Source organism: Lampetra fluviatilis, chromosome 3, assembly GCF_964198595.1.
Source record: "Lampetra fluviatilis chromosome 3, kcLamFluv1.1, whole genome shotgun sequence".
In the NCBI taxonomy this organism is placed as follows: Eukaryota; Metazoa; Chordata; class Hyperoartia; order Petromyzontiformes; family Petromyzontidae; genus Lampetra; species Lampetra fluviatilis.
The window spans coordinates 24,053,831-24,079,952 of NC_136277.1; the positions used below are offsets into that span (position 1 = coordinate 24,053,831).

Genomic DNA, 26,122 nt, shown 5'->3' on the forward strand with positions numbered 1-26,122 from the left:
ATAACCGAGAGGCGCCGTGGGAGTGGCGCGTCAGGCGAAGGGGGCAGCTCGAAGCGAGCGGACACCGCGAGTTCTCGCTCTCTCTCGCGCTCTCAAGACAGAAGAGAACACAGCCATAGAAGAAGAACACCGGGAGAAATGACCGCGGAGTTTGTGTTCGCCGCCTCCACATAGCGACGACGCACGGAGGTAATCGTCGAGGACGAGGAGGAAGGCTGCCGCCCTGTACAGGTGAGAGGAGGGACCCCCCCCCCCCCGTACCTGGCGGGTGACGCAGCGGGGCCACGGCGCCCTGGATCCCGCGGGAGAAACACCGCCACCCCCCCCCCCCCCCGAGTCTTTACATTGCGTTGCTAACTCGGTCGAGTCGAGACATTTTGTGTTGTTGTTGTGTTAATGCTCGCTGGGGGTATTTCGTGCGAGGGTTTTGTTGTGTGAGTCACTGGCGTTGCCCCACCACCACCACGAACCCGGCCACCCACTCGTTGCCCCACCACCACCATGAACCCGGTCACCCACGCGTTGCCCCCCACCACCACCACGAACCCGGCCACCCACTCGTTGCCCCCCCCCACCACCACCACGAACCCGGTCACCCACTGGTTGCCCCCCCCACCACCACCACGAACCCGGCCACCCACTCGTTGCCCCACCACCACCATGAACCCGGTCACCCACTCGTTGCCCCCCCCCACCACCACCACGAACCCGGTCACCCACTCGTTGCCCACCACCACCACCATGAACCCGGTCACCCACTCGTTGCCCCCCACCACCACCACGAACCCGGTCACCCACGCGTTGCCCCCCCCACCACCACCACGAACCCGGTCACCCGAGTTCCATCGGTGTCTTGGGTTTAGTTCCATCCCTGCTCAGGGCCGACGCCGGTGACCATTACCCCAACCCGGTTCTGGACCTCCAACCTCGGGTCGACTCAGCCTCAAACGATGACCGTGGTGCTGTGTGTAGTAAACATCGCCACTGGGGAGACAAAGGCGGCCGGGCGTGGTGATGGTCACCCACCACCCCCCCTCCCTCGTGTGCCGTGACGGTCTTCATAGGTGCTGCTACTCGCTAACAGCACTTGCCCCAAAGAGTTGGTAAAGGCTATACGGAGTGGCTTTGTCTTTGTGTGTGTTCTGGCATGTTCTGCTGTGAGAGATTGTGTTGTATGATTGTGTTGTATGATTGTGTCACGGTATGTGCGAGTTACATGGGGTGGTGTGAGCTACATGGGGTGTGATGGGGGTATGTTTGTGATGTGAGTTGGTGTGTGTGTGTGAGACGCAGTCTGTGATGGTGAATTTCTGCGATGGTAGCGTAAAATTGTAAATCTCTTATTATGTAACCAGCTTCCTTATGTGCACCGTGTCTGTATTGTGCTTTTGTTCATGTTTACACCAAAAGTGTATGCGAGTTCCGTATATGTTTGTCTATGCTAGTACTTTTCGATTTAAAGCTTTCGTGACTGCAGGGATTCATCTTCTTGGTTCTTTCGGTAAAGTCACGTAGAAGGGAAGTAATAAAATAATAAAAATAAAACATAATAAAATAATTATCACGACGTTTCGGCCACAACGCAAGCAGCCGTCCTCATTCAGACGCTGTCTCCCCGACAGACCTGGTCTTCACCTGAGGACGGCTGCTTGCGTTGTGGCCGAAACGTGAGAATTTTATGTTTTATTTTTATTATTTTATTACTTCCCTTCTACGTGACTTTACCGAAAGAACCAAGAAGCTATGCTAGTACTGTGTGTGTTTGTATGTGTGTGTGTTGTGTTGGATTGTCTTTGTATTGTATGTGTTAGTTTTTATGTGTTGCTTGTCTGACTACAGTACAGGATATGTAATTTAGATACACATACTTGTGTACATGTGTTTTATTACGTTATGAGTGAGACGATGTGTAACTGGTGTTTTACGATTCGGCATCCAAATGAGTACCTGGTTCGCTGTGTAAAAACATCGCCACTGGGGAGACAAAGGCGGCCGGGCACGGTGCTGGCCACCCACCTCCTCGTGTTGCTACTCGCTAACAGCACTTGCCCCAACAGTCCGTTACAGGCTACACGGGGGATCTTTGTCTTTGGTGACGTGACCTATCGCAAGGGGCTTCTCCACGTGTCGGCCACTGTGCCGGCATCCGTGTCAAAATTGGCGAAATGTAAGACAATTAACCCCCACAATTGACGCAAATTTGTATTTGCATAGCAATCATCGCCCCTCTGACAATAAAACGTGGTTGTAGGACTTCCGAAAACGAATCATGGACTCGGTAGTAAAAACGCACTTACTTAATCGGCCTGGTAACTCACCATAGAGCGAGTTGATTGTAATCTACGGTAAATGGTCGCAATTTTATTTCCTAGTTGACTCGGCCCATTACTGTATGCCAGTATAAAGTGTGTACCAATTTGTGTGGAGGTGGTTTTCATATATAGACTCACACCCCACCATAGCAATGTAGATTTTCCACCGCTGGAAACAGATATCACTTTGACGTTTTATTTGTGTGTGTGTCGTGGATATAGTTTTGTGAGTACAGTATAGGCATGTGTATATGAAGTATATATGTCTGCGTGTATATCTGACATGTTACTATATGCATGACTGAATGTTTGTCTGCATACGAGTGCATGTATATGCAATGACACGGGCAGTGGCGGTGGTGCTGAAAACACGCTGACCTTAGATCGAATTCCCTGCTATGGCCAACATCAGAACCTGTCCTGGTTCCTCGCCTCGGTCGACTCCGCTTTAAATGAGTACCTGGTGTAGTGTAACATCAGCACTGGGGAAACGAAATGGGGTTAGCCGTGATTATGGTCACACAACAACCCTCGTGGTCTGTTCCGGCTTGAATTGTTACTCGAAGAACATTTCTTTGCTGCCTGAAGACTGAAAGATTTTAACTGGTAAGACCTACTGGCATATTTAGCTCTTTTAAGAAGCAATCTGGCTACGAATGATAGCTCAATGAAGTGGCTTATCACGTGGAAATTGATGGCAGCAGTTAAATACTTTAAACGCATGTTTCTAAATGTGGAGGGAAAACCGGAGGACCCAGACATAAATCCATGCCACCACGAAGAGAACATGCAAACTCTAAATATATAGGCGTCGGGGTCAGGATCGGGATCGAACCCACAACTCCTGTATATCAGGCGAGGTAGTTAACATCTCGACACCGTGTTAAATATCGTACACCTTGGGTTCACGTGTGGGCAGAGGAAAGGATGATGAGGCAAGACCTCTCCAGGCAATGGCGGAATTCCCCACTTCAAGATGGTATCAACCTGTTCTTCTCACCCACTGCATCATTGCCGTGAACTGCAAGACTGATTGAAATAAAAGTGCGTTCCTTTTTACTAAATGGGATCACCAGCCAATACTTTCATGGGTGCTATTTTGACAGTCGGTTTCCTTTCTCAAGTAATTTGATTGGGCATTTACATATATTTGTAAATCATTAAAGATTTCCAAGCTATATGAAATCTTGGCGGTCTTCACACATTTTTTTTTCAGCGAAAGCCCAGGCTAAGTTCCCTTGCCTGATACAATCACCTGTGTCGTAACTGATGGTGTATTTCTGTCCTTTACATTTTTAGGGGGCAAATGGATATTAATTAAGATTACCATGCAGACACCAAGACCTATGCTCAATTATCAATGTCAGCAGTGAATCCTTTTAAATGACATTTTTAGAAGGATTTGGTGAGGATTATTTATGATTGGACAGTTTATATATTTTTTGCAGAACCTATGGAATCTGTTGTGTAATGATCACCGATGTGTTTTTTTTTCTCAGAATACCTCCAGATGCCATTGCTACCAGTGTACGTTGTTGGAATATTGTGCCAACTGCAGAAGTGATTTACTTTTTCACATTATGACAGGGTAGGCTGTGTTAACAGCTGAGTTAATAGTAATGACGTGAATATGTTCGAAATAACCAACGAGTAAGAATATGCATTTATACTGGTGGAATCTGATGCGGTATAAAGCTCTCTTTCACAGCTGTCCAACAACAATTATTGCAATGCCGTTCTGTTTGGTTCCTCTGCCCAAGTCCTGGATAAACTGCAAAATGTTCAGAACTTGGCCGCCAGAATATCTTCAAGAGTTCCAGCTTGTGAACATAATAGTCTGGTCTTTGCCCCTCTTCATTAGCTTCCTGTAAAGTTCAGAGTGGAGTTTAAAATTCTCCTGACATATAAGGCTCTCAAATATGGACGACCAAGTTATCTGACGTGCCCCTATTGGACATTTTAGCCCGTCCCTATTGGACATCTGTGGAAAACAGCGTTATAGCTCATCGGATTCTTCCAGTAAAAATAAATATTCTGATTCTGATCTCCCTGATTTACTAACCCCATATGAGTCGCCATCCCAAAGGCTTCGTTTTTTTATGGCATGAGCTCTGCGCATTTTACCGGATGTGGCTCCTCCGCATAATTGGTGGCCGTCCCTTCTGTTCTGCTCCTCCTGTCTGTGGAATGCCTTGCCCAATGTTGTTCACAATCCGGAGACAATGGCAGTGCTTGAACCCCATTTCAAGACGCGTGCATTCTCTCGCTTGCAGTTCTCTTCTTTAAATTAGCTTCTATATACGTCTTGGTTCCATATCATAAAGAGGTGGGCCTTGTCTATACTATACAGTAATATCCAGCATTTGTTAAGCAAGCCTGGCTGCTGATGAGATACTGACATAACCGGTCCAGAGTTTGCTTGTGTTGAACCAATGCTGCTCTGAAGCTATGCTTGCCACGAGGCATTGTGTTCTACGGGAAGTGTAAGTACTTTTATTTGCTATATGGAGAGATATATTTTCTGCTAATTTATTTAGTTTGGCAAAGTGTGGTCGATAACACCATTAACTGACACGGAAGTCGACTGACAAAAGGAAACCTGGAGCTTGGACTGAGAGACGTGGAAACCTGGCACATACTGAGTGGACCAAGAGACGGGGAAACTTGGTTCTGAGTGGGCCTAGAGACAGGTTACGAGTGAACTATTATGCTGAGTGTCCTTTGCAATGACGTCAAAGATGAGACGTACGCCTGACAAACCGAAACTCTACCTGTACAGAAGCGTGTGTTTTGGCACAGTCTGCACTGTGGTTACGTGGGGCTGGGCCGGTTAACTCTGGTGGCTCAGATTAAGCGGTCAGATGTCAAGAGTTATGTTGTTACTGGTGCCGTGGAGAGGAAATGAGATTGGTTTAACGGTACGTGGTGGGTTACGATCCCAACAGAGACGTAGCCTCTGCACGGAGGAGGTGATTAGATGTTATCTGGACTTAACACTGCCATGGTCCAGGGTATAATTAGTAAGGTTACAGTTATTATTATGGTGAATATTAGGGCTAGCATCATGGGTTAGTTTTTTTAGCTCGTATAAGGGCTCGTGTTAGTGCAAGAGTTAGGGTTAATGGTGACATCGGATATAGGACTTGAGACTAGTACAGTGTAGGATTTTGAAGACCGGGTTGTGGTTCACTTTAGAGCTCCAGTAAGGGTTGAGTTTAAAAACATCTGGACATTTGTGACGGTGCTTCGTAGCTCATCCAATTTATCTCGGATAAATAAATATTCTGATTCCATGTGCTGTGGTTAGTGTTCAGCCAGCATTAGGACGAGTCACATGGGTCACTTGCCACCTGGCTGGAGAATAGCAGTCTCCATGAGATGCCGTCAGGTGGCCCTATCATGGGCACGCTGCCACGCTCGTGATGGCACTAGGATTTAATGCTAGTTAGTACTAGTACTGTCAACGATGTTGGGGATAGTGTTTTAGTAAGAGTTCAATAAGGTTTTGTTGTTAGATGCGGCTAGGGCTATCATTTGTGTTCGGGCGAAGATGGGAACTATGACTGGTGCTAGGGTTAGTGGAACGGTTAGAGTTGTGAGTGAGGACTTGTTAATGGGTTATGCTCCGTGTTGATGATGGGGCCAGAATTTGTGTTTGGGGAGTGAAGATTGGCGATCGGAGGTAGGGTTAGGACCCATACTCGTGTGAGAATGTAACAGCCGGGGTTAGAATACTGATTGTAGCTCGGGTTTGGGTCACGTTGGTGTTGTTTGGGTTACTGCCGCGACAATTAGTCGCATAAGTCGATTGATCAACTGGAGATTACAAATCTAATCACGTTGTTGTGTGGTCGATTGCTCGAGCCCCCTACAAACCATGCCCAGTTAGGCACGGCAATTGTCATTGACCTCGCCAAGTGCTGCTCGTCACCTCCCGTTCCAAAGACAAAGCTTGGGAGATCGGGTGAAACTTTTTTCTTATCTGTTTTCGCACTATCTGATTTATCGAGCAATTAAGCCCGAACAATGGTAGAGCCAAGTGATCACTTAAATAATCTGATAGCCCGGTTCAAGATAAGATTATGGTTCAGAGGGGAGTTGGTGTTTGCGCAGGGTGTGTGTTCAGGGTAGGGCTAGTCTTGTGGGTTAGTGTTGCGATTATAGCTGAGGTTTGGCGTTTGTGGTTGCACTGCGTATACACGTGACATGTATGGAGTTGCCCCCCCTTGTGCAATGAGCAGCACACCGCTCAGTGGGGGTTGTTTAGTGGATGTGGTGCCCTGCGGGGTGGGCGGTACCAGTGCATGGGCTGCACCGTGGCTATATTGTGTGAATGTCTGCGATTGACAGCGCACTGTTCTACAAACCCGACGACCCGCTCACGACCAACACTCGTGGTGATTGTCGATTATAATCTGAACCGGTCAGGGGCTGCCTCTGGGTTGACTCAACCTCATACGAGTACCTGTTGCGGTGGTGCGTAAGCCATCGCCACTTAGGGAGACAAAGGCGGCGGGACATGGTGCTGCCCACGCACCCCCCTTCCCATCGTGTGTCTTGGTGGTCTTCATAAGTCCTCGCTCACAGCACTCCACAAGTCTGTTAAGGCTATGGGGGGCAGGGGGGGATCTTTGTCTTTGTATGAATATTTGAAATGGTCCTGAATTTCCCGAGATGAGCCTTAAATGAGTCCCGGTTGCGATGTGTAAATGAGCACTGGGGAGACAAAAGTGTCTAGGAGTGTTTTCTGATCACACCGTCTGTTCGCTCACAGAACTCGCCCCAAAAGTCTGTGAAAGTCATTAACAGTTCAGGTATCCCTCGATTTACGAAAGGATGCGTCTTTCAAAAAACACGTGTAAAACGAAATGTCGTAAATAGGAATGGCTTTTCTTATGAATAAAAAAAGAATAAAAACAGAAATTGGGATGAATTTCGGACAATCGTTCCAACTCTACTCCTAATCTAAAAATATTCACCTATGTCACTTTTCACAATCCAAAATAATAATAAATAACGTAAATATTTAAAACTATTGAATAATAATGTATTGAAAACAAAAAATATTTAATGGAAAGGTGATGTGGAGGCAGTTAGCATAACTTGCGTGGGGGCATTGGTCACTGGCGGAGTGGGGGAGGGATGGCACATGCCCCCCCAATGATCTGATCGAAATCCCTAATTTCGATCGGATCATTGGGGTGTATTAGTAATAAATCGGCATTTTTTGACCGCCACTGTTACTCTGTAGCATATTAGTATGTGCCAGGGACTCTATGAGATGATAGGACAATAGTCCGAGTCCATAATTGGCAATAGGTACCGGCAAAGCGGTTATAAGTGACTCGCAGAATTGTGTGCAGTTGCGTATACAGCACACGACTTCCCTGAAGGCATCAACACCTTCAGCGAGCGCGACGCCGATCACACAACACGGTTCGAATTCAACCCTCGATCGATGGCTGAGCCATCGCCGCACACCCGTCGAATAAAAAGCAAGGGACAAGTCCTCACTTACTAACAACTCCTCTATCATTTTTCATTGCTGGAGGGGTTGCCCCCCCTACCTGAAAACCCTGGCTCCGCCATTGGCAGGGGTTGCCCCCTCGTCCCCAGGTAGCCAATGCTACGAGTTGGGTCCCTCCTTGACAACCACCATTAGAGAGATTTTTTCAACAACAGTGTAAAAGAACAAAAACCTATCTAAAACGGAGTGCCCCCACAGCGCTAAATCTTCGAGATCGTGAGCGTAACGATGTGATTTGGCGAGAGGAGCCGTGATACAATAGCCTAGGTGCGACCGTGCGAGACGACTCAAATATTGGGGCCCCACCTGACCGATTGCCGTACCTCCTGAGCTTGCGTCTTTACTACGCCACTATGGAGGCGTTGCTGTAGCACTGCAGCAACACCGTGACTCTGTCGCGGATGGGTGACGACGCACCCTCCCGGGGTGGCACTTTGTTTAACCTCGTGGCGCGTGTGGCCGTAGTGAAATTTCTTTCACGCAGAAATTTAATTTCGTCTATGGAAAAGTGTCCATGATTGGTCAAACCGAACGTTCGTAAATAGAGGGATGACCTGTACATGGGATATTTGTCTATTGTGTCTTTATATAGAACTCTTTCTTATCCACATTGATACGAGGGACCAATATCGCCGGTCCTGTTACTCTTATCTGCGGGGTAAAATATCACGGATAAAAAGAAGAAAATGGGTTGCGGGCAAAATGAGTTTTAAGCGGATTTTAACAGTTTCCGAGGATAATAGGAGTCGCGGGTAATAGGGCTGTGGATAAAGGGGAGTTCTGTATGTATGTGGGAGTGGTTGTGCATTTATTGTTGCACTGTGCTTCAAACTCTGTAACCTAGGTGTAATTCAGAGGCCATGGCTAACACCATTTCCACGGAGCTTCATATCTGGTCCAAAGCCTTTAAATCGGTTTATTCTGCCTTAAATTAGTACTCAGTGTGGTGGTGGTGGTATGGCAACATCTCCAAATGGGAGTGAAATTTTGCCGGCTGTGGTGATGGCCACACCACCCCCAACCAGATCGTGTGCAGTGGCGACCTTTTAACTATCCAAAGAACACGAATTGGAAGAGTTGACAAACGCTTTGGCATTGCAGCACCAACGTTTTGGAACAAGCTTGTTTCCTCACTTCACAATATTCGGACGCAGAAGATTAGTGTCACATTTGCCAATGGCATTTATAAATTGAACCTTTAACAAATGTATTGAGAGTTCAAATTGAATTTCCAATTTTTATTAAGGGCGACTGTGTTATCTTGGTGTGGTCTGGGACTGTTTTTGCTGTTGTTTTGCTGCCTTTCCGAAGCTTGGGAATTGATGATGCAAGTCGAACTTATATTCTTTTGCTTAAAACTTTCGTGACTGCAGGAATTCATATTCTTGGTTCTTTTTTTTCTATCTACGTGACTTTACCGAAAGAACCAAGAATACGAACTTACATAATGTATTGATTGAAGGGGCGCCACAGTGGTGTGACGTTATCTTCCTCGTCCGGTATGCAGGAGGCCGGGGGTTCGATCCCCACCCAGACGCCTGCTGCTGCTGTATATTTGGTGTTTGCATATTCTCCCTGTGGTCGTGTGGATTTTTTCTCCGGGTCCTCCGATTTTTTCCTCTCCATTCAGAAATATGCGTTTACACGGTTTAGATTATTTTGGTACTTATTAATGTCCAAATGATAAGCTACTTTGTTGAGCTATCATTTGTGGCCAGGTCGCTTTGGAAAAATAAGTTAATGCCTCTGGTGTTTGCCTGGTAGGATGGGGATGGTTTAGTTTTATTTGTATGCGTTTGGGTGATTTGTTTACCTTGCTTGTCCTTTGTACTCCTATCATGTGTTTGTATTGTTTGTTGTTGTAACGTTCTTACCCGCCCCTTCTGAACATTTGTGAAAAAGAGCTTTATTCCTCATTGGATTCCTCCGGTATAAATACATATTCTGATTCTGATAGGTGCTCCCTAACTTCCGTTTGCCCCCGTGTACATAAGGGTATAGGACAGGGGTCGGCAACCAAAATAACAAGAAGAGCCATTTCTTTCCAATTCGGTACAAAATTCAGTATTTCAAGAGCCGCAATGCATCTGAGTACATACTGTACATACGTACATATCGTCAAGAAGCAGCCCGTAAAGAGCCGCATGCGGCTCCGGAGCCGTAGGTTGCCGACCCCTGGTATAGGAGGACCTCTGTGTCTGTGTGCCTCTATGCTTTAGCTTTGCAGGTTTGGTTATATGCGTGTGTTGTGTGTGCATGTAGACAGTCTATCATTGTATGCTGCGTGTGTGTTGTCTGGGTGTGTTAAGTATATTTTAGGTGGGTTTGTGTTAGTTGTGCACTAGGTGCATACGAGTTTGTGGTGAGTGTGTGTGTGGACGTTAGTGTTTTTGTGTTCATTCTTTGCGCTCTTTGCGAGATCTGTGTTAGTGTGTCTGTGTGTTAATGGTGGGTGTTTGTATGTGTTAAGGGGGTACATTTATGTGCCAATCGTGGGTTTGGTTATGCGTCTGTACTGTGCATTTGAGTGTTTTGGTATGCGTGCTTTTGTGTGTCTGGGTGTGATGGGTAATCGTCACTGGTGTTGGCTCACGGCCGACACCAGTGACGATTTATCTGAATCTGTCCTGCGACTCCCTATGTCGACTTCAGCCTCAAAAGAGTCCATGGTGCTGTGAGTCAACATTGCTAGTAGGGAGAGAAAGGTGGCCGCACGTGGTGTTTGCCACCCACCTCTTGTGTGTTGTGCCGGCCTTCATAGGTGCTTGCTAGCAGCACTTGCCCCAACAGTCTACTAAGGCTATATGGGGGATCTTTGTATTTTATTTGTATGTGTGTTAAAATTGTGTTCGACGTGTGTTTTTCAGGTGTGCTTCAGGTGTGTTGCCTTGTCTTGTCCGACCGCATTCCTGAATTCCCTCCGCCCCACTCTGCCCTCTTACACACACACATATACACACATCCATATAAATCATAAAAACATGTTTTACAGACCTATAAATTCACTCCTGCGTGAAGGTCCCCCCATTGTTTCACTCATGGGGGTTGTTTAACCATACTTCACCATGCTGGTCAGTGTGGTTTAGGGAAGAGTGTGCCCAGAACCGCTGATGTTAGCCAAAGCCGAGAATCGAACTCTGGTCACCGGGTTTCAGAGCGCAGTGAGCGAACCGCTGCTCCACTACTTTACCCCCAACATATACACACAGACACGTGCACGAACATACAGACATCAAGATGTATACATGCAAGTATTTTTAAGCAGGTGCTGTTTGCGAGCACCTAATGAAGGTCAGAATAGCACACGAGGGTGCGGTGTGGTAAGCACCACACTCTCCATATTTGTCTCTCTCATTGCCGATGTTTAAACACCACACTAGGTATTCACTTTAGGCTGAGGTTACCTAGAGGAGCCGAGGACCAGTTTAGATATGCATCACTGATGTTGGGAGAGGGCGGGAATGAAACTTGGGTAACTGGCTTCGTTGCGCAATACGTTAACCACTACACTGCCCTTCTCCAAACGAATATATCGAGGCACACACACAACATATGACGACAACACACCAACATCCGACATTTACTACTAACTGGCAGTGAAATCGCCACTGTATTTGTGCCAGGCTAGATATGATTTGAAGTCGCACAAAGTGCCAGAGGACCAATGGTAGGAGATCATAGGACATACTCGTGTGTTCCTGTTAAATTATTAAGATGACTGGGCAGATGTGCCATCTGTGATCCCCGCTGTGCCAACTTGCTATCTTTTATTTTCCTGGCGCTCTGCTTGTTCTCGTGAGTGTTGCTCTTTCTTCTCCTGCCCAAGCATATATCATGAGTCTCCTCCATAGAGGCCGATCTTGACACTGCTGGTACTAGACAACTCCTCTCCAAGTCGACATTCGGCCCTTCCCTATTCTCTAGCCTGTGACGCACACCCATTTAACCACCTCCATTTGGCCAAACATAATCTGTGTGGGCATGCAGTGGCTGGGCATGTGGGCTACATGACCAAACCAACACATTGTTTGCCTTGGCAAGGAGCCCACTGTTGGAAATGTGTCTAAATCTTTCAGGTATATTTTAGTTTATATTCTGATATAGCCTGGGTAGACCCAGGGTGGGTTGTTGGCAGACCAGCCTGAATGCTTCAAGCCAGGTGTTCTTGTAAGGGAGAAGTCCGTGTTTTGCGAACCGAGGGGATATTTTCGTGGCTAAAAACACTTGGAGCTTCATGTGGAGTGACAGTGACAGTATTACGCAGCCAATAAAAAATATAATGGAGCTCTACTGATTCGGAGCAAGACATCTTCTGCCAAACCAGAGCTTGTCATAAACAGTATCTGGGCAAATCTTTTGTTTTGGTGGGGCTGTTGGTAAGTTTAGCTCATTGTGACTATCCAGGTTCAGCGGTATGGTCGCTCCTGTTTCCTAATCACCAGGTCATCGACATGCATAACAGAGTGCGCTGACATCCATTGACTCCCATTATATCTGTACCAGATGGAAATGACGCTAATAGATGCATGGATTGTTTCTTGAACCATGTGGTCAAAAGATGGGATGTTTTTGTTGTAATTTTCCTCCAATTGGAACTCAATTGTGCTATCACATGGCAGCGAAAGCCTTCACATTAGAGAAAGGCCCACATAAGTGAATATCGCAGGGCTACATCTGAGATCCCTTTGCACAGTGGCAGGCAGCACTTTCTCACCTGCCCCCCTGCTTGCCCAAATTAATGTTCAGCGCATAAGAGTCAAACTGATATTTTACATTCTCCAAGCTGGAATTTGGCCACTGTTGAATAGTAATGGAAACAGAGGACCAGGTCATGCTCTGATATGATGTAATGTTATGCTTCTTACTATGCGAGATCTCAAACACGGCTGTGTCTCTTGACAATTTGTAATGCTGGTGGCGCATTTGGAATTTAATTCGGAGTAAAAAGTTAAATATATAATAATTTTGTAAATGTGATGTTGCACATGTGTCTGGCGTGAGCAGGTTCTACATTGTACAAGTGAGTGGGTGACTGGGCAACTGTTTGAGTGACTGATAGCGTGTGTGAGTGGGCTAGTGGTTGGGTGCATGAACTAGTGGGTGGGAGGGTGAGTGAGTGAACAACTGGCTGGGTGAGAAAGCGGGTACAAGAGTAGGCACACGAGTTTAGAAGTGGGTAGGTGGGTAGGTTATCGGGGAAGTCGACAAGTAGGTTGGGCAAATGGCGAGCAAGTAGATGAGTGGACTCGAGGGAGAATACGTGAACGAGTGGAGAGTAGGTGGGTTAGTGTGTAAGTGGGCGCGTGGGTGAGCGAGTGGATTGGTGAGTGTGTGAGTGTGCAAGCAAGATGTCAAACATGTGCCACTACAATGGTTCCATCGAATTCTTCTACAACAACAGCAACAAGGAGCTCCCGCACGAGTGGGGCACCCTTCAGGTGAGCCCCGATTAATCGGCATGACTCAATTAATCGTACTCATCTCTGTCAGTAACATCATCATCATCATCATATTGATCATCACCAGCGGCAGTACTAGAATAATCTGTCGGACCCAAAACCTCGCATGCTACCTAGAAAACGATGTGTTTTTGCCCATCTCCAGGGACTAGCATGCATGACAGCTGTTGTCAGGTGCTGCAGGGCAACACGGTGGTCAGCAAAGGACCATGTATCAAAATCCATTGTTGTACTGTACTATGCTCCCAACGTCTGCTCCCAAACGTCACCAAACTACACTGACTAGTGTGGTGAAATATTGTCCGCTAATCCCCTTGACTCACACAGGATGGGGAGGCCCTCATCCAGCAGTGGATTAATAAAAGCAAGTCTGAGCACGTAAATGCAATTCTCCATCCTTAATGAGTGTTTTGCGCACAGGCAAATAAAACTTAAAGAAAAACCCACGCACGCTATGGGACAGCACTCGAGGTGCACGCAGACTTGTTTCAAGAACCCACTTGCTGTACTGCCATGTCTCGAGAACTTCACGGCCTTAGCAAGTTTGGGAATCTCAAAAGCCTGGGGTTAAATTGTCACTGGCTGCTGGTAACCTGGAGCAGTCGACTGACTAGTAGCCACGGCCATGGCGTTAGATGTTGTGGATGTAGTGTGCCGGGCGCTGAAACATTTTCCTGGTTGCTCTACTCGCACGGCAGAATTATTTCTGCGTGACTGAGTGGCCCTTTCCCTGAAAGTGCCAGATTAGGGGAGTGGTATGTTCATAATAAAGTTTTTTTTTCTGGGTTAGATCACATAAAAATGAATGTGTCGATAACCCACCACCACCCGACATTGTAAGGTTTGTCACAATTCCGGAAAAATTGCCTAATGAAGCCGATTGTAATTACGAGCGAAACGTCACGGCACTCAAATGGTAAATGTTGTGGGTTTACTCCCCAACGCCGATGTGCTGAAGTAGTTACTAATTGGCACATTTTGTTTCCGTGACAAACTTTATGTAATAATTATCTGTGTTGGGTGGTGATGGGTTAACGCATTTGTGTCACGTGATCTAACTAAAAAAAATGAATAATATTGGTCGCTAAAGTCTACGTGTTAAATAGGCGTGGTATGTAACGAAAACCATTGTCAGGTTCATTACAGTGTCGCAGTCGGGGAGTCTGCCTTCGGAGCAGTTGGGGGGGGTCTCTTCACCTCTATTTGCGCCATGGGCTAGCAGTGGAAATTTCACATTCCCCATGGCGGGGGGGGGGGGGGGTCTGTCCAATGGACTTCCCACAAAGTGGTCCAAATATGTAGATTTTTTTCATCAATCGTGGAGGGATGATCGTGATTGTGTACATGTACAACCTTTTTGCCAGTCCAATGCTGGATGAAGGCCTCCCCATGTCATGTTGGTCATGGGCTTGGTTGACCATACTTCACCAGGCTGGTCAGCATGGTATTATAGTGAAGGGAGGAGGGGCTAGGACTGGTTCAGATATCCTTAGCAACCAAATGTTGCCAAAACGACAAGTGGGCTTATCTAGCGCCTTTTTGGGATGAGGACATGGTGCAATATTAAGGAACCCAGATATGTTTACTATGTCCAATACTTAGTAAACGTCGAATTACCTTTTTGACGACTCTGGAAGGCCCAATCTAGCAACAATTATCTCACTATATTGAGGTCCGTTCGCCGATGCCGTTTAGCTTTAAATGTTTGGCAAACGCTTGCATGCACCGTCTTCGCTCGCAGAGTGCCGACTGCGTTCCGGTCGTTATAACTTCCCTCTCTCTCTGATCGGCTGCGGCCATCAGGTGGTGACGCTGGTGCTGGGCATCTTGGTTTCGGCCCTCGTCCTCTTCGCCAACGGGCTCGTCATCGCCGCCGTCTACGTCAACAAGCGCTTCCACGTGCCCATCTACTACCTGCTTGGGAACCTGGCGGCGGCCGACCTGTTCGCGGGCATCGCCTACATTTTCCTGCTCGCGAACACGGGGCCCAACACGCGCAACCTCACCGTGCGGACCTGGATGCTGCGCCAGTCGCTGCTCGACACCAGCCTAACGGCGTCGGTCGCCAACCTGCTCGCCATCGCCATCGAGAGGCACGTGACCATCTTTCGCATGCAGCTGCACACGAAGATGAGCAAGCGGCGCGTGATGGTCGTGATCGCCATGATATGGGTGATCTCCGTCTTCATGGGCGCCCTGCCCTCCTTCGGCTGGAACTGCATCTGCAACATCAAAACGTGCTCGAACATGGCGCCGCTGTACAGCGACAGCTACCTGATCTTCTGGGCGACGTCAAACCTCGTGGTGTTTGTGGTGATGGTGGGGCTGTACGTGCACATCTACGTGTACGTGCGAAAGCAGACGCTGCGGATGTCTCGGCACAGCTCGTTGCCGCGCAAGCACAAGGAGACGACGATGAACCTGCAGAAGACGGTCTCCATCATCCTCGGTGAGTGGTGGTGGCGGTTGATTTCCACATAGGCCACCACTTTGTTCAGCTATCAATTGTGGCCGGCTCGCTTCTGCAACATAAGCTAACAGCTCGGTGGGCTTCACCTTGTGAGATGTACCAACTAGACGTCTGTGAAAAAGAGCTTTGTAGCCCATCGGATTCCTCCAGTATAAATAAGTCTTCTCATTCTAATTCATGTTTAGTAGAGGTATAACGATTCAATGTCGGGGCCGTTCGCTGAATTTTTGTGATTCAAGGTGATGACTTTGTGAAATGTTTGTTTAGTTGTTACATTGTGGTAATTGTAGCGTCCTCTAGTGGCTGCAGAGGTCATGTGTGCTCATTACAGATGACCTCTGTGCTCATTACAGATTACCGTTGGTACGGCTATTTTAATAGGCACAACAGACAGGAAGGACAAGCTCAAAGGGCTTGCATGATGCATAATGTATTATGCCTCAGTAATTCCCCCCCACCACGTGGGGCAAGAGCGCAGAAGCGTGGTCATCACACCTCCGCCTCTATAAAGGAACGAAACAGGTGGACTTCTCCACAAATATGGCTGTCGCCTGATGACGCAAGTTGTAATTACTGGCGAAACGTCGTACTCAGATTGTAAATGTTGTGGCTTGGCTCTCCAACATACCCGGGTGTGCTGTACGAGTGACGAATTCGCCACGTTCTGTTTACTTGACAACCCTTACTAGTTGGCTGTGTCGGGTGGTGGCGGGTTTTAACGACACATTTATATATGTATGCGATCTAACCCAAAAAACCTCTATTATGGACAGATGACCTGTAGGAATTGAAAATCATCGGTGGTCATACATGATCTGATGTGTGTACCGTGAGCTTAGAGAATCAATATTAACCGTGCATGTATGTGTGTGCAAGTGCGTGCATGTGTACATGGATGTACGCATGTATACACTGTATACTATGTTTTTACACAAATGTACACAGACATACAGAGCTTACATGCACACATACAAATGGACATGCTTGCATATGCTATGTTCAGAAGCTCAATGCCATTGTCGAGGTCTGCGAACCAGCCTCGAGAAGGCTTCAGGAGAGAGATCGTACTTGAGCAAAGATGTGTGCACATATTTTTCGTTTAACATATGCTCACAAATACTTGCATGTACCCTCAAATATACATGTACAACATGCACGCTCTGGTCCACTAGCAAAGGCAAAATGCCCTCGAGTAGCCTGGACAGACTGTTCGGGAAAGTGCTCGTAACAAGCACCTAAGTATTTATGTGTAACCAGGAGCAGGCTTTGCCCATGTTTAGAATTTTGCATCGCACTTACAAAGAAGGCAACTTACTTGGTTCACTAATGCTTGGAGGGTTGTATACTGTTAAGCAATTAGTTTTATGCTTAGAGCCAGAGGCTGACCCTGCTCTTTGAGTAAGGCGATCAACGTCTGGCCCCTAAAGTTTTATGGGCCCACATTCTAAAGCATGTTTATTTGCTTCTTTATTTTCCTAGTTATCAGCATGGACTTCACTATATTTGACCCAAACGTTGGCTTTCTAGCCCTTCTATAGCATCTTTAGACCGTACGCCAAGTCACTAACTCGGTCACAATTGGCTGTGAGTCTTAAATGTGCTGTGATAATGAAAATACTCGTTCTGAGATGGTTACCGCTGATCAAGGTCCGAAGGCTTGGCACTGGTCAGAGCCAGGCTGAAACGTGTCTGGGTTTTAACAGAGTTATTACTCCACAATGTTTGAGGCTAGCACTTCATTTTCAGCCACTGTCCACACGCACAGAGGTACAAAGAAGAAGATCCTCTCTAGCCTACGCGGACTGTTTGGGGGCCATGGTGGCGAGATGTTAACTAGCTTGCCTGGTGTCCAGGAGGTCGTGGATTCGATCCTGACCCGTATTACTTTAGTATAAATACATGCAAATTGTGATTCATATGTTTTTTTTCTGAGTTTATGTGAACGAAAAGACAAATTCGCCCGTTTTCTCATTGAAAATAAGTAAATTAAAAAATATCACTGTCCTGGTCACAAAACAAAAGTTTGTGGGGAATAATAGTCACTTTCTGTACTATTGAGGCATAAGCAATTAGGAAATAACACTTACTACCCAGGAACAAATAAAATTGTTACACAGTGTAATTAGCGGGTGACGTCACTCCACATGGGGGGGCGAGGCACCTCCTCCACCCTCCTCGGCGTCAACTCACAACCCTCACAACAAAGGCAGAACCCTCGCGTCACGCCATCTCCGTCACGCTATTGAGACATATAGAAGTAAAAAGACGTCATGAGGAACAAGGGATTATAACTTTTAAATGAAATTGGTCTGTCACCGTGGCCTTACAAATTGCACACGGATGGATGCAATGAGTATCACGTCACGGGCTGCTTTTCGCTTGCTAGTTTCAGATCTACTGCAATACACCCGTCGTCCTTGGGCGGGCAAAAGACGAGTTATAACTATAATATTCTATTTCAGACCCCTTCAAAATGAAGCTGCAAATATGTTTAACTTTTCTTCTTGAAACTCTACATGGCCCATAAATCGCAGCCATTTCCTGTTCACCTTGGAGTTGCACCAGAGATGTCCTCTGGCCCCTACACTGTAACGTCTTTATTGGCCATTTCGATGGAGAAGCATACCAAGACAGAACCAGTGGAATCTCAGTTTGGTGGTATAGATATAACGGGAACACAACACATCTGACCGAATCACCCGGAAAGTGCCCAATTGCATAAGACTTTTTGGAAGCTAAGCAGACTTGACCCTGGACGGTGCTTGGATGGGCGACCTTAATGTGTAAAATACCGATGCAGTAGGCGTTGTAGGCAGCAGAGGGCAGTGAAGAAAAATCCATTGTTCTGCACTCCCCACTCTCACCAACCCACATTGACCAGCGTGGTGAAGTATGGTAAAATATCCCTCGTGGCCCGCAAGGCGTTGGGAGGCCCTAATCCTGCAGTGGATTGACAAAATAGACTGTACGTGTTTGCATTTCATGTCAATTACAATGTGAGGCTGAACAACACACTACCGCTCCCCACACCCTCACGCAAACACGTGTGTTTGTGCGAGGGTGGGAGGAGTGTTATGTGTGTGCGTGGGGGGAGCAGGAGTTTAGCGGTTAGCGTGCTGCATTACTACGAACCCGGCGACCCGAGTTCAATTCCCGCTCGGGGCCAACACCATTGACAAATATCTGAACCAGTCCTGGTCGACTGTCTCAAATGTGTGTCTGGTGCAGTGTGTAAACATCGCCACTTGAGAGACAACGGCGACCGGGTGTCGTGGTGGCCACCAAACGCCTCGTATGCTGTGCCAACCTTCATAGGTGCTCCCTAACAGCACTTGCCCCAACAGTCTATTGAGCCTAAAGCGAGGAGATCTTTGTCTTTGTGTGTGCATATGGACTCTGCGATCTGCGTGTGGATGGAAGTATGTGTGGGAACTCGGCAATGTTGGTCGTGTCTTTGTACCCATCTGCTCTGAATTAAGTACCGAAGCAAAATCTGACCGCAGATGCACAAACACACACTCATCCGCTCACTCGCACACATGCACACTTAGACACACATGCACACTTAGACACACATGCATGTACAGTATGTGGACATACATACACGTTTTCCATTCATAAGTCTTTTCTCATGAAAATTTGAATGATATGTCTATATATACTGTACATTATTCAGTGTTAATAAAATAACATAGAGCCCTTGGCTGATCCGCTGCTGGATGAATGCCTCACTATGGCATGGTAGCCATGGGGGTTGTTTGACCTCACCTCACTGGTCAGGGCAGGATGGCTAAGGAGGGCCCCAGGACCAGTTTAGATATCACTCATCACTTAGGTCAGCTCACAATGGCTGGTAATGAAACACAGGTTTCTGGATTCATAGTGCAGTGCACAAGCCACTGTTCCCTCTACATATACATAGATCAAAACATATACAGTACACACAACAACAATCACCATTCTTTGGCAATTGGCGGTGATTTTACCACAGCTAGGTAAGGCCACATGAAGTGGTGTGAAGGCTTGCTAAAAGAAGGTTACGGAACACCCAGGTGTTATGGGTTAACTGGTTGAGCTAAATGGCAGATGCGCCACCCACACTGCTGGCAGATGACCCCTCTCCCCCCACCTTGAATTGCACAGATCTCTCAAGGATCTGTGAGCTGCTCCACACAGTCTGAAGAAACCTAGGATGGGTCATTGGCAGGACGGCCTGGATGTTTTTTTTGCCAGCCCATGTGTTCCGATAAAGGGGGGGGGTTCACCTTTCGCAAGCAGAGAGAAGAGAATGCGTAGTTGTGGCTGAGAATACCTGAATATTATTGTCGCTCGCATAGAGCACAGCTGGTTTAAAGAAAAATGCTACTCCAATGGATTTCGAGTGAGGCCTCTGCCACCAAACCAGAGCTGACCATGAGCACACTGCTCAAATTACAGGCGCTCATCTTCTTGGTTCTTTCGGTAAAGTCACGTAGAAGGGAAGTAATAAAATAATAAAAATAAAACGCTGTCTCTCCGACAGACCTGGTCTTCACCTGAGGACGGCTGCTTGCGTTGTGGCCGAAACGTCGTGAGAATTATTTTATTATGTTTTATTTTTATTATTTTATTACTTCCCTTCTACGTGACTTTACCGAAAGAACCAAGAAGATGAATCCCTGCAGTCACGAAAGCTTTAAATCGAAATTTACAGGCGCTCCTTCACCATCTTAACAGCAATCTCAGTACTCATTGAGAGTTGTAGAGTAGTGGAATGTTCGATGACACTATATATCGGCAGATGTTTTTTTTTTGCAGGGTTCTAATGGTTTGGCTGCATCTGTGTCAAACTTCAGGTTCAGCAGCAGGATCTCAATCTCATTCTCGGAGTGAGCAGCAGTTATAATCGGTGTTCACCAACAGCACTTGCCCCAGCAGTCTGTTAAGGCCAATTTGTCTTTGTCATCGCAACAGGAGCCTTCGTCATCTGCTGGACGCCCGCCCTCGTCCTGCTGCTGCTCGATGTCGTGTGCAAGAAGGGCTGCAACCTCTACGTCTACGAGAAGTTCTTCCTCCTGCTCGCTGAGTTCAACTCGGGTGTCAACCCCATCATCTACTCCCTGCGCGACCACGAGATGCAGAGTACCTTCCTGCAGGTGCTGCGCTGCCGCCGGCCACTCTACCTCGCCACCAACTCGGAGGAGGTGCAGATCACGTCCCTCCGGAAAAACGGGCCCAAGGCCGACGAGAACAAGGGGGAGGAACTGGCTCGCAATGACGAAAACCTGGAGGGCAGCAGACGGGGTGACGGTGGTGGAGGTCTGCCGTGAACCGGTCCCTTTTGCTTGGGTGAGGAAGAGGCTTGATTTGCGATTTGATGGATTGGTCCAAACGGGTCATTTTGCTCGGTGACTTAATTTGACTGCTCACTCGACCACTCGCTTACTAACTCACTGAACCACTTGTTGAACCACTTGCGCGTACTGGACCACTCGCTGAACTCATCACTCCACACTCGGTTGTTTGACCTTTCTCTCAACTGCTCGCACGTTGACCCACCTATTCACCCATTCCCAAATCGTCTATTAACATACAAGACAGGCAGTTACACAGACTTTTACAGATAGAGGGACACATTTTCAACAGACAGATTCACAGACACAGAGCATCTGCCCTTATTGGGGTTCATCAGCACTACATGGCCATTTGCTGCCTTGTGCATTGTGTGTATAAGATGATCGCTCACTGCTGCTGCCTTGTGCTGTGGTTGTACCATTCCATCATCTCTGGGTGTCATCTTCACGGCCACAAGGGTTCGTTAACACTACTTGGTCATCCTCCTGCTACTTCCTGACTAAAATAATATGACGTTCTCATTGGAGTTCATCAGCATGCTGTGGTCAGCCACTCGCTGCTACATTGTGTGCAGGTTGATGACACCATTCCCATAGTGACTCTTCAGCGTGACATATGCAGTCATGCATCGCTGCCTGATGTGAAGGGACTGTGTTTCAGCTTTCACTGGGTGTCATCACCACCCTGGGGTGAGACTTAAATCAATACAGAGTTTGTGTGGAGATGGATGAGACTCGTGTGTGTGCATGTATATGGATTTATGTGCGTGAGTGTGCGTAGTGAGTGGCACTGCTGTGGCCTGCACATTGTGCTGTGACCTGGGTTCAATTCTTGCCGGTGGATACCGGTGAGTGGTATCTGAATGTGCCTTGAACCTCGCCAAAGTAAATTCTGCCTTAACTGAGCACCTGGTGTGGTGTGAAAACATCAGCACTGGGGAAACAGGCCACGCCTCACCATCGTGTGCCATGAATATATTTGTCGTTGTGAGAGTCTATATGGGACATAAGGAAAGTATTTATGAAAGTGTCTTTATTGAAATTAAAATAAAAGACATGGACAAGGTTTGAGTTCCGCACACGCACAACATAACATTGAGTTCCATCGGTGACAATTGTTTTTGGGCCAATGTTTTGCATTGACTTTTTGTTATGCGGCAAATGCTCGACCAGTTTCATCTCATCGATAGGTGTAAAAGTTATCCGAGATGCACATGACAAATCATATTTATGCCAAGAAGTTGACATTCTCCATGCACTTCTCAGCACTGATGCACTTGTGCCATTGTGAAACCAATCTGAAAATGCCATTATGGTAGAACTCCGGCTTTGCATTTCCATATTTCTTTGGATGGCTGCTGTTGTCGGTTCTGACACTACTTCTGGCTTTTTAACAATAATAACACCAAATATATTGTCCATTTGGTCTTCACACCATTGCTATCGTGCAGGGCTATCGCGAAGACACTGCTTCGCCACAGATGGCTGAACCCACTTGCTGACAATGCTTTCACACGCACAGGTATTCCTGTAAACGGCATGAAAGCTGCCATCCGTATTTGGTAGCCGTAATTCCACCTTTTGTGCTGGAAAGTTGATCACATTTGAACGACACCCACCCACCACATTAAGGAGTGTTTTGTATGATAACTGCAGCGCCCCCCGTGTGGCAATGAATGGCAACACGTGGCTTTGCTCCATAAATGGCACAAATGCACATGGGTGACTATGCATAAATATCAGCATAGTGGACTCTGATTACGAGTTTTTGCACATCTCTTATGTATATTAGTGTGTGCCTGTTTATAAGTAAATTTGTGTGCTTGCATGTCTGCGTTTGTGCTTGGATCTGCTTGTGTGGACGTGCAAGTGTGTTCATGTGGGTTGACTCAGCCTTGTGTTTATACCCGGTACCATAACATAGGCACTCGTGAAACAAATGTAGATCGACGTGGTGTCGGCCGCACCACCCCCTAACTTGCCATGCCAGTCTTATTGTGTGTGTGTGCTCGCTGACAACTCTTCCTGCAACAGTGTATACGGCTGCTGTACAGGAAATAATTCCCTTTGTAATGTTTACGTACATGCCTGTCCATGTGTTCACGGATATGTTCATTGTGTTTTGTGTTTTATGTACATGAGTAAATGTTAGGATATGTGTGTGTGTATATATACTGTGTGTATTAATATTCCAGTAAACGTGGACCTTTGGGCCAACATTGATCCATGGGTTTCAACCACGTGCCAACATTGGACCAACATTTCATGTTTACTGAGATGTGCTCGTTAACGGCAGTTTCTTGTCCCAGTGGTCTATGAGACTAAAATGGGGGCTTCACTGTTTTTGTTTTTGGGGCGCCACGGTGGCGAGATGTTAACTACCTCGCCTGGTATACAGGAGGTCATGGGTTTGATCCCAACCCTGACGCCTGCTGTATATTTGGAGTTTGCATGTTCTCCCCATGGTCGCATGGATTCTTCTCTGGGTCCTCAGGTTTTTCCCTCCACATTTACAAACAAGCGTTTCGAGTATTTGGCTGATTCAATTTCCACGCGATAAGCCACTTTGTTGTTGAAATATCCTTTGTGGCCAGGTCGCTTATGAAAAGAGCTGTAAAGCTCAGTGAGTCTTACCTGGTAATATAACAAAAAATAGTTCAGCTTATGAAATTGTTTAGTTTTGTATGTTTTCCCTGTATTTATGTACATTTTAGGTCTATGTTTGTATGCGTGTACCTGTTCAAATATAGTTTGATTGTATATGCATGCGCAAATATATATGTATGTGCAAATACTTTTGACTGGACTTTCATAAGGAGCCCATTCAAGGAAGATGTAACCCAAAATACAAATGGCTCTTCTCTTGTAGTTACGTGCGGACGTTGAAGGCACGTGACTATTAATTTCGTGAGCAATTTGATGAATTGCCATGATTCAGGTTCACGATTCGATTCAAGAATCTGCGAGTTTTTTATGCCTCGATTGTCCACGTTTTGTTCATGGCATCATCAGCCTCAACATAACCGTTAGTATATAGATTCTCAAACATTGTAAAAAATGTATCCTCATGTGCACTATTTTGGTGAAGTTAAGCATCAAATAGTGCTGGAGTTTAAACAAATATACTTGTTTGCTTGTATCATAGATGTCACAATCGATTCTAATCATCTCTTCGTTACACACTGGCTACAGACCGTGTGGCCCAGGTGGATGGTCACGATTTTGAAAATTCCCACGTGGGGGGAGGCTGACAATGACGATGAACGCGATATTTTTTAGAGCCATTGCCATCACGCGATCGTGTGACATCTTAAACACAACGACAGTTGCGCTGTGGTCACGTCGCTTGGGCTGATCCTGAAAGTCACTTTAAAGTAATAAGTTCTTATCAGCGAAACTTGCAACTCGTGTGGTGGACATGCGGTGGCTTTGTGTAGCTCCAAGAGAAGAGCGATTTGTGTTTTGGATCACATCTTTGAGAGGCTCAGGGACTCAGCCCTGTATTCGTTATTTAACCTGTTACCCTTGTGTAGAGATTTTCACAACTTCACTTTGGCATCGGAGACCTGGTCTTCTGCTGGAGAAGCTGATGTCGTTATTAATGGTTGAATAAAGGATTTTTTTGGCAAATACAAAGTGTCAGCGCCTCTCTGCTCAACTTAACAATAGGAAGGTGGGCGTCTTTGTTGGAGATCTGTCATGGTGGACATTCCTCACTCCGATTGTGGGGGTGGCCCAGTGTCTCCGTAGTGATACCCACTGGTGATTTACTACAAAGCGGTGATTGTTTCTAATTTTATGAGTCCAGGGAGAGATGATGGGCTTCCATTTATGTTATAACCCCATTTAAAATAATTGATGACTGGGCAAATGTTTACTTTTATGTAATCAAATAGTGCTTGTGTGTAGCAATATGTGAATTGATCAAATAATTGGTTGAACGATTAATTTACCTTAAAATAAAGGGTTTGCTTCTTTATTCATAATGAACTGTAACGCCCCACAAAAAAGCATGCAGATGGCAGATTAAAATGTACATGTACATCATCTTTCAATAGCATCGCAGAGCGACTTCTGAAATCCCTTCCAATGACCTCTGATCCACACACTTTCCCACCCGCTCTGCATGCGAGAGTAATGTTCATTGCATGACAGTCAAATCAATATTTGAATTACCCAGACCTGAAATTTAACACCATTAATTGCAGTATCTAATTGATTGCTATGCATTGTTTTTTTTGTGGAGTTATTTGGTAACTGAGCTGTGGTCATCAACTCCGCTCCACTTGAGAACCCCGTCTCATAATCACAGGTGGTGGCAGCTTGGATTTCAAATCCGGGATCTCAGCAGTGCCAGCTCAATTGCTCTGTTGTCCGCCACCTTACGATGGTATATCCCGAAGGACGCCGAGAGGTTTCGTCAAATATTTGCAAGCGTGTGTAAATAAACAAATGACTCGTCTGCCCCGATGATCATTAAGACGTGCTACAAATAGCAGTCTCCATACGTGATGTGGGTTTTGGTCGGTTGCGTCACAACGTGCAGTGTGATGCATTGTATGTTATTACCAAATAGTCGCTGTATGCATGCGTGATATCATGACATCATATTGTGATTTATCACCACTCAAGCTCAGCACACTGATTTTTCTGTCACTAACCCTGACCCGGAAAAACGGTCTCCAGCAATCGTAGCCGACCGGTTTTACCAGATGCACATATATGCAGGCTAATGCACACACATTAAATGTGTGTGTTTGGGGCACTACAGAAGCAAAATATGCCATCCCTAAATTCAGACTTGCTTATCCAGACTATTTTGCCAGCGGCCTGTAACAACTTGTGCCAGTTCATCTCCAAACTTAAGATAAACCAGTTGGGTCTTAGACGTCTCACCAGCACCAACAAGTTGTGAAAATTGTCTTTTAAGTTGAATTGCTGAACACGAGACCTTTACAGCAGAAAAATTAAACCTATAACACCAGTGAAGAACATAATACAAATTGTCAACTTTCACACAA

The 26,122-nt window shown here is 46.4% G+C and overlaps 1 protein-coding gene across 2 annotated transcripts; it reads left to right on the forward strand.

The window, feature by feature from the left end:
* Positions 1-24,692, forward strand: LOC144955233 (lysophosphatidic acid receptor 1-A-like). 2 transcript variants are annotated; one of them, XM_078885530.1, is made up of 4 exons: positions 1-231; positions 12,844-13,277; positions 15,102-15,747; positions 20,722-24,692. In XM_078885530.1, exons 2-4 carry the CDS (start codon positions 13,188-13,190, stop codon positions 21,075-21,077), a joined length of 1,092 nt encoding a protein of 363 aa, XP_078741656.1. In that variant the 5' UTR covers positions 1-231; positions 12,844-13,187; the 3' UTR covers positions 21,078-24,692. The 2 variants fall into 2 exon arrangements, with proteins under 2 accessions (XP_078741656.1, XP_078741652.1); XM_078885526.1 differs by lacking the exons at positions 1-231; positions 12,844-13,277 and having other exon boundaries at positions 14,899-15,747.
* The last annotated feature ends 1,430 nt before the right edge of the window (positions 24,693-26,122 follow it).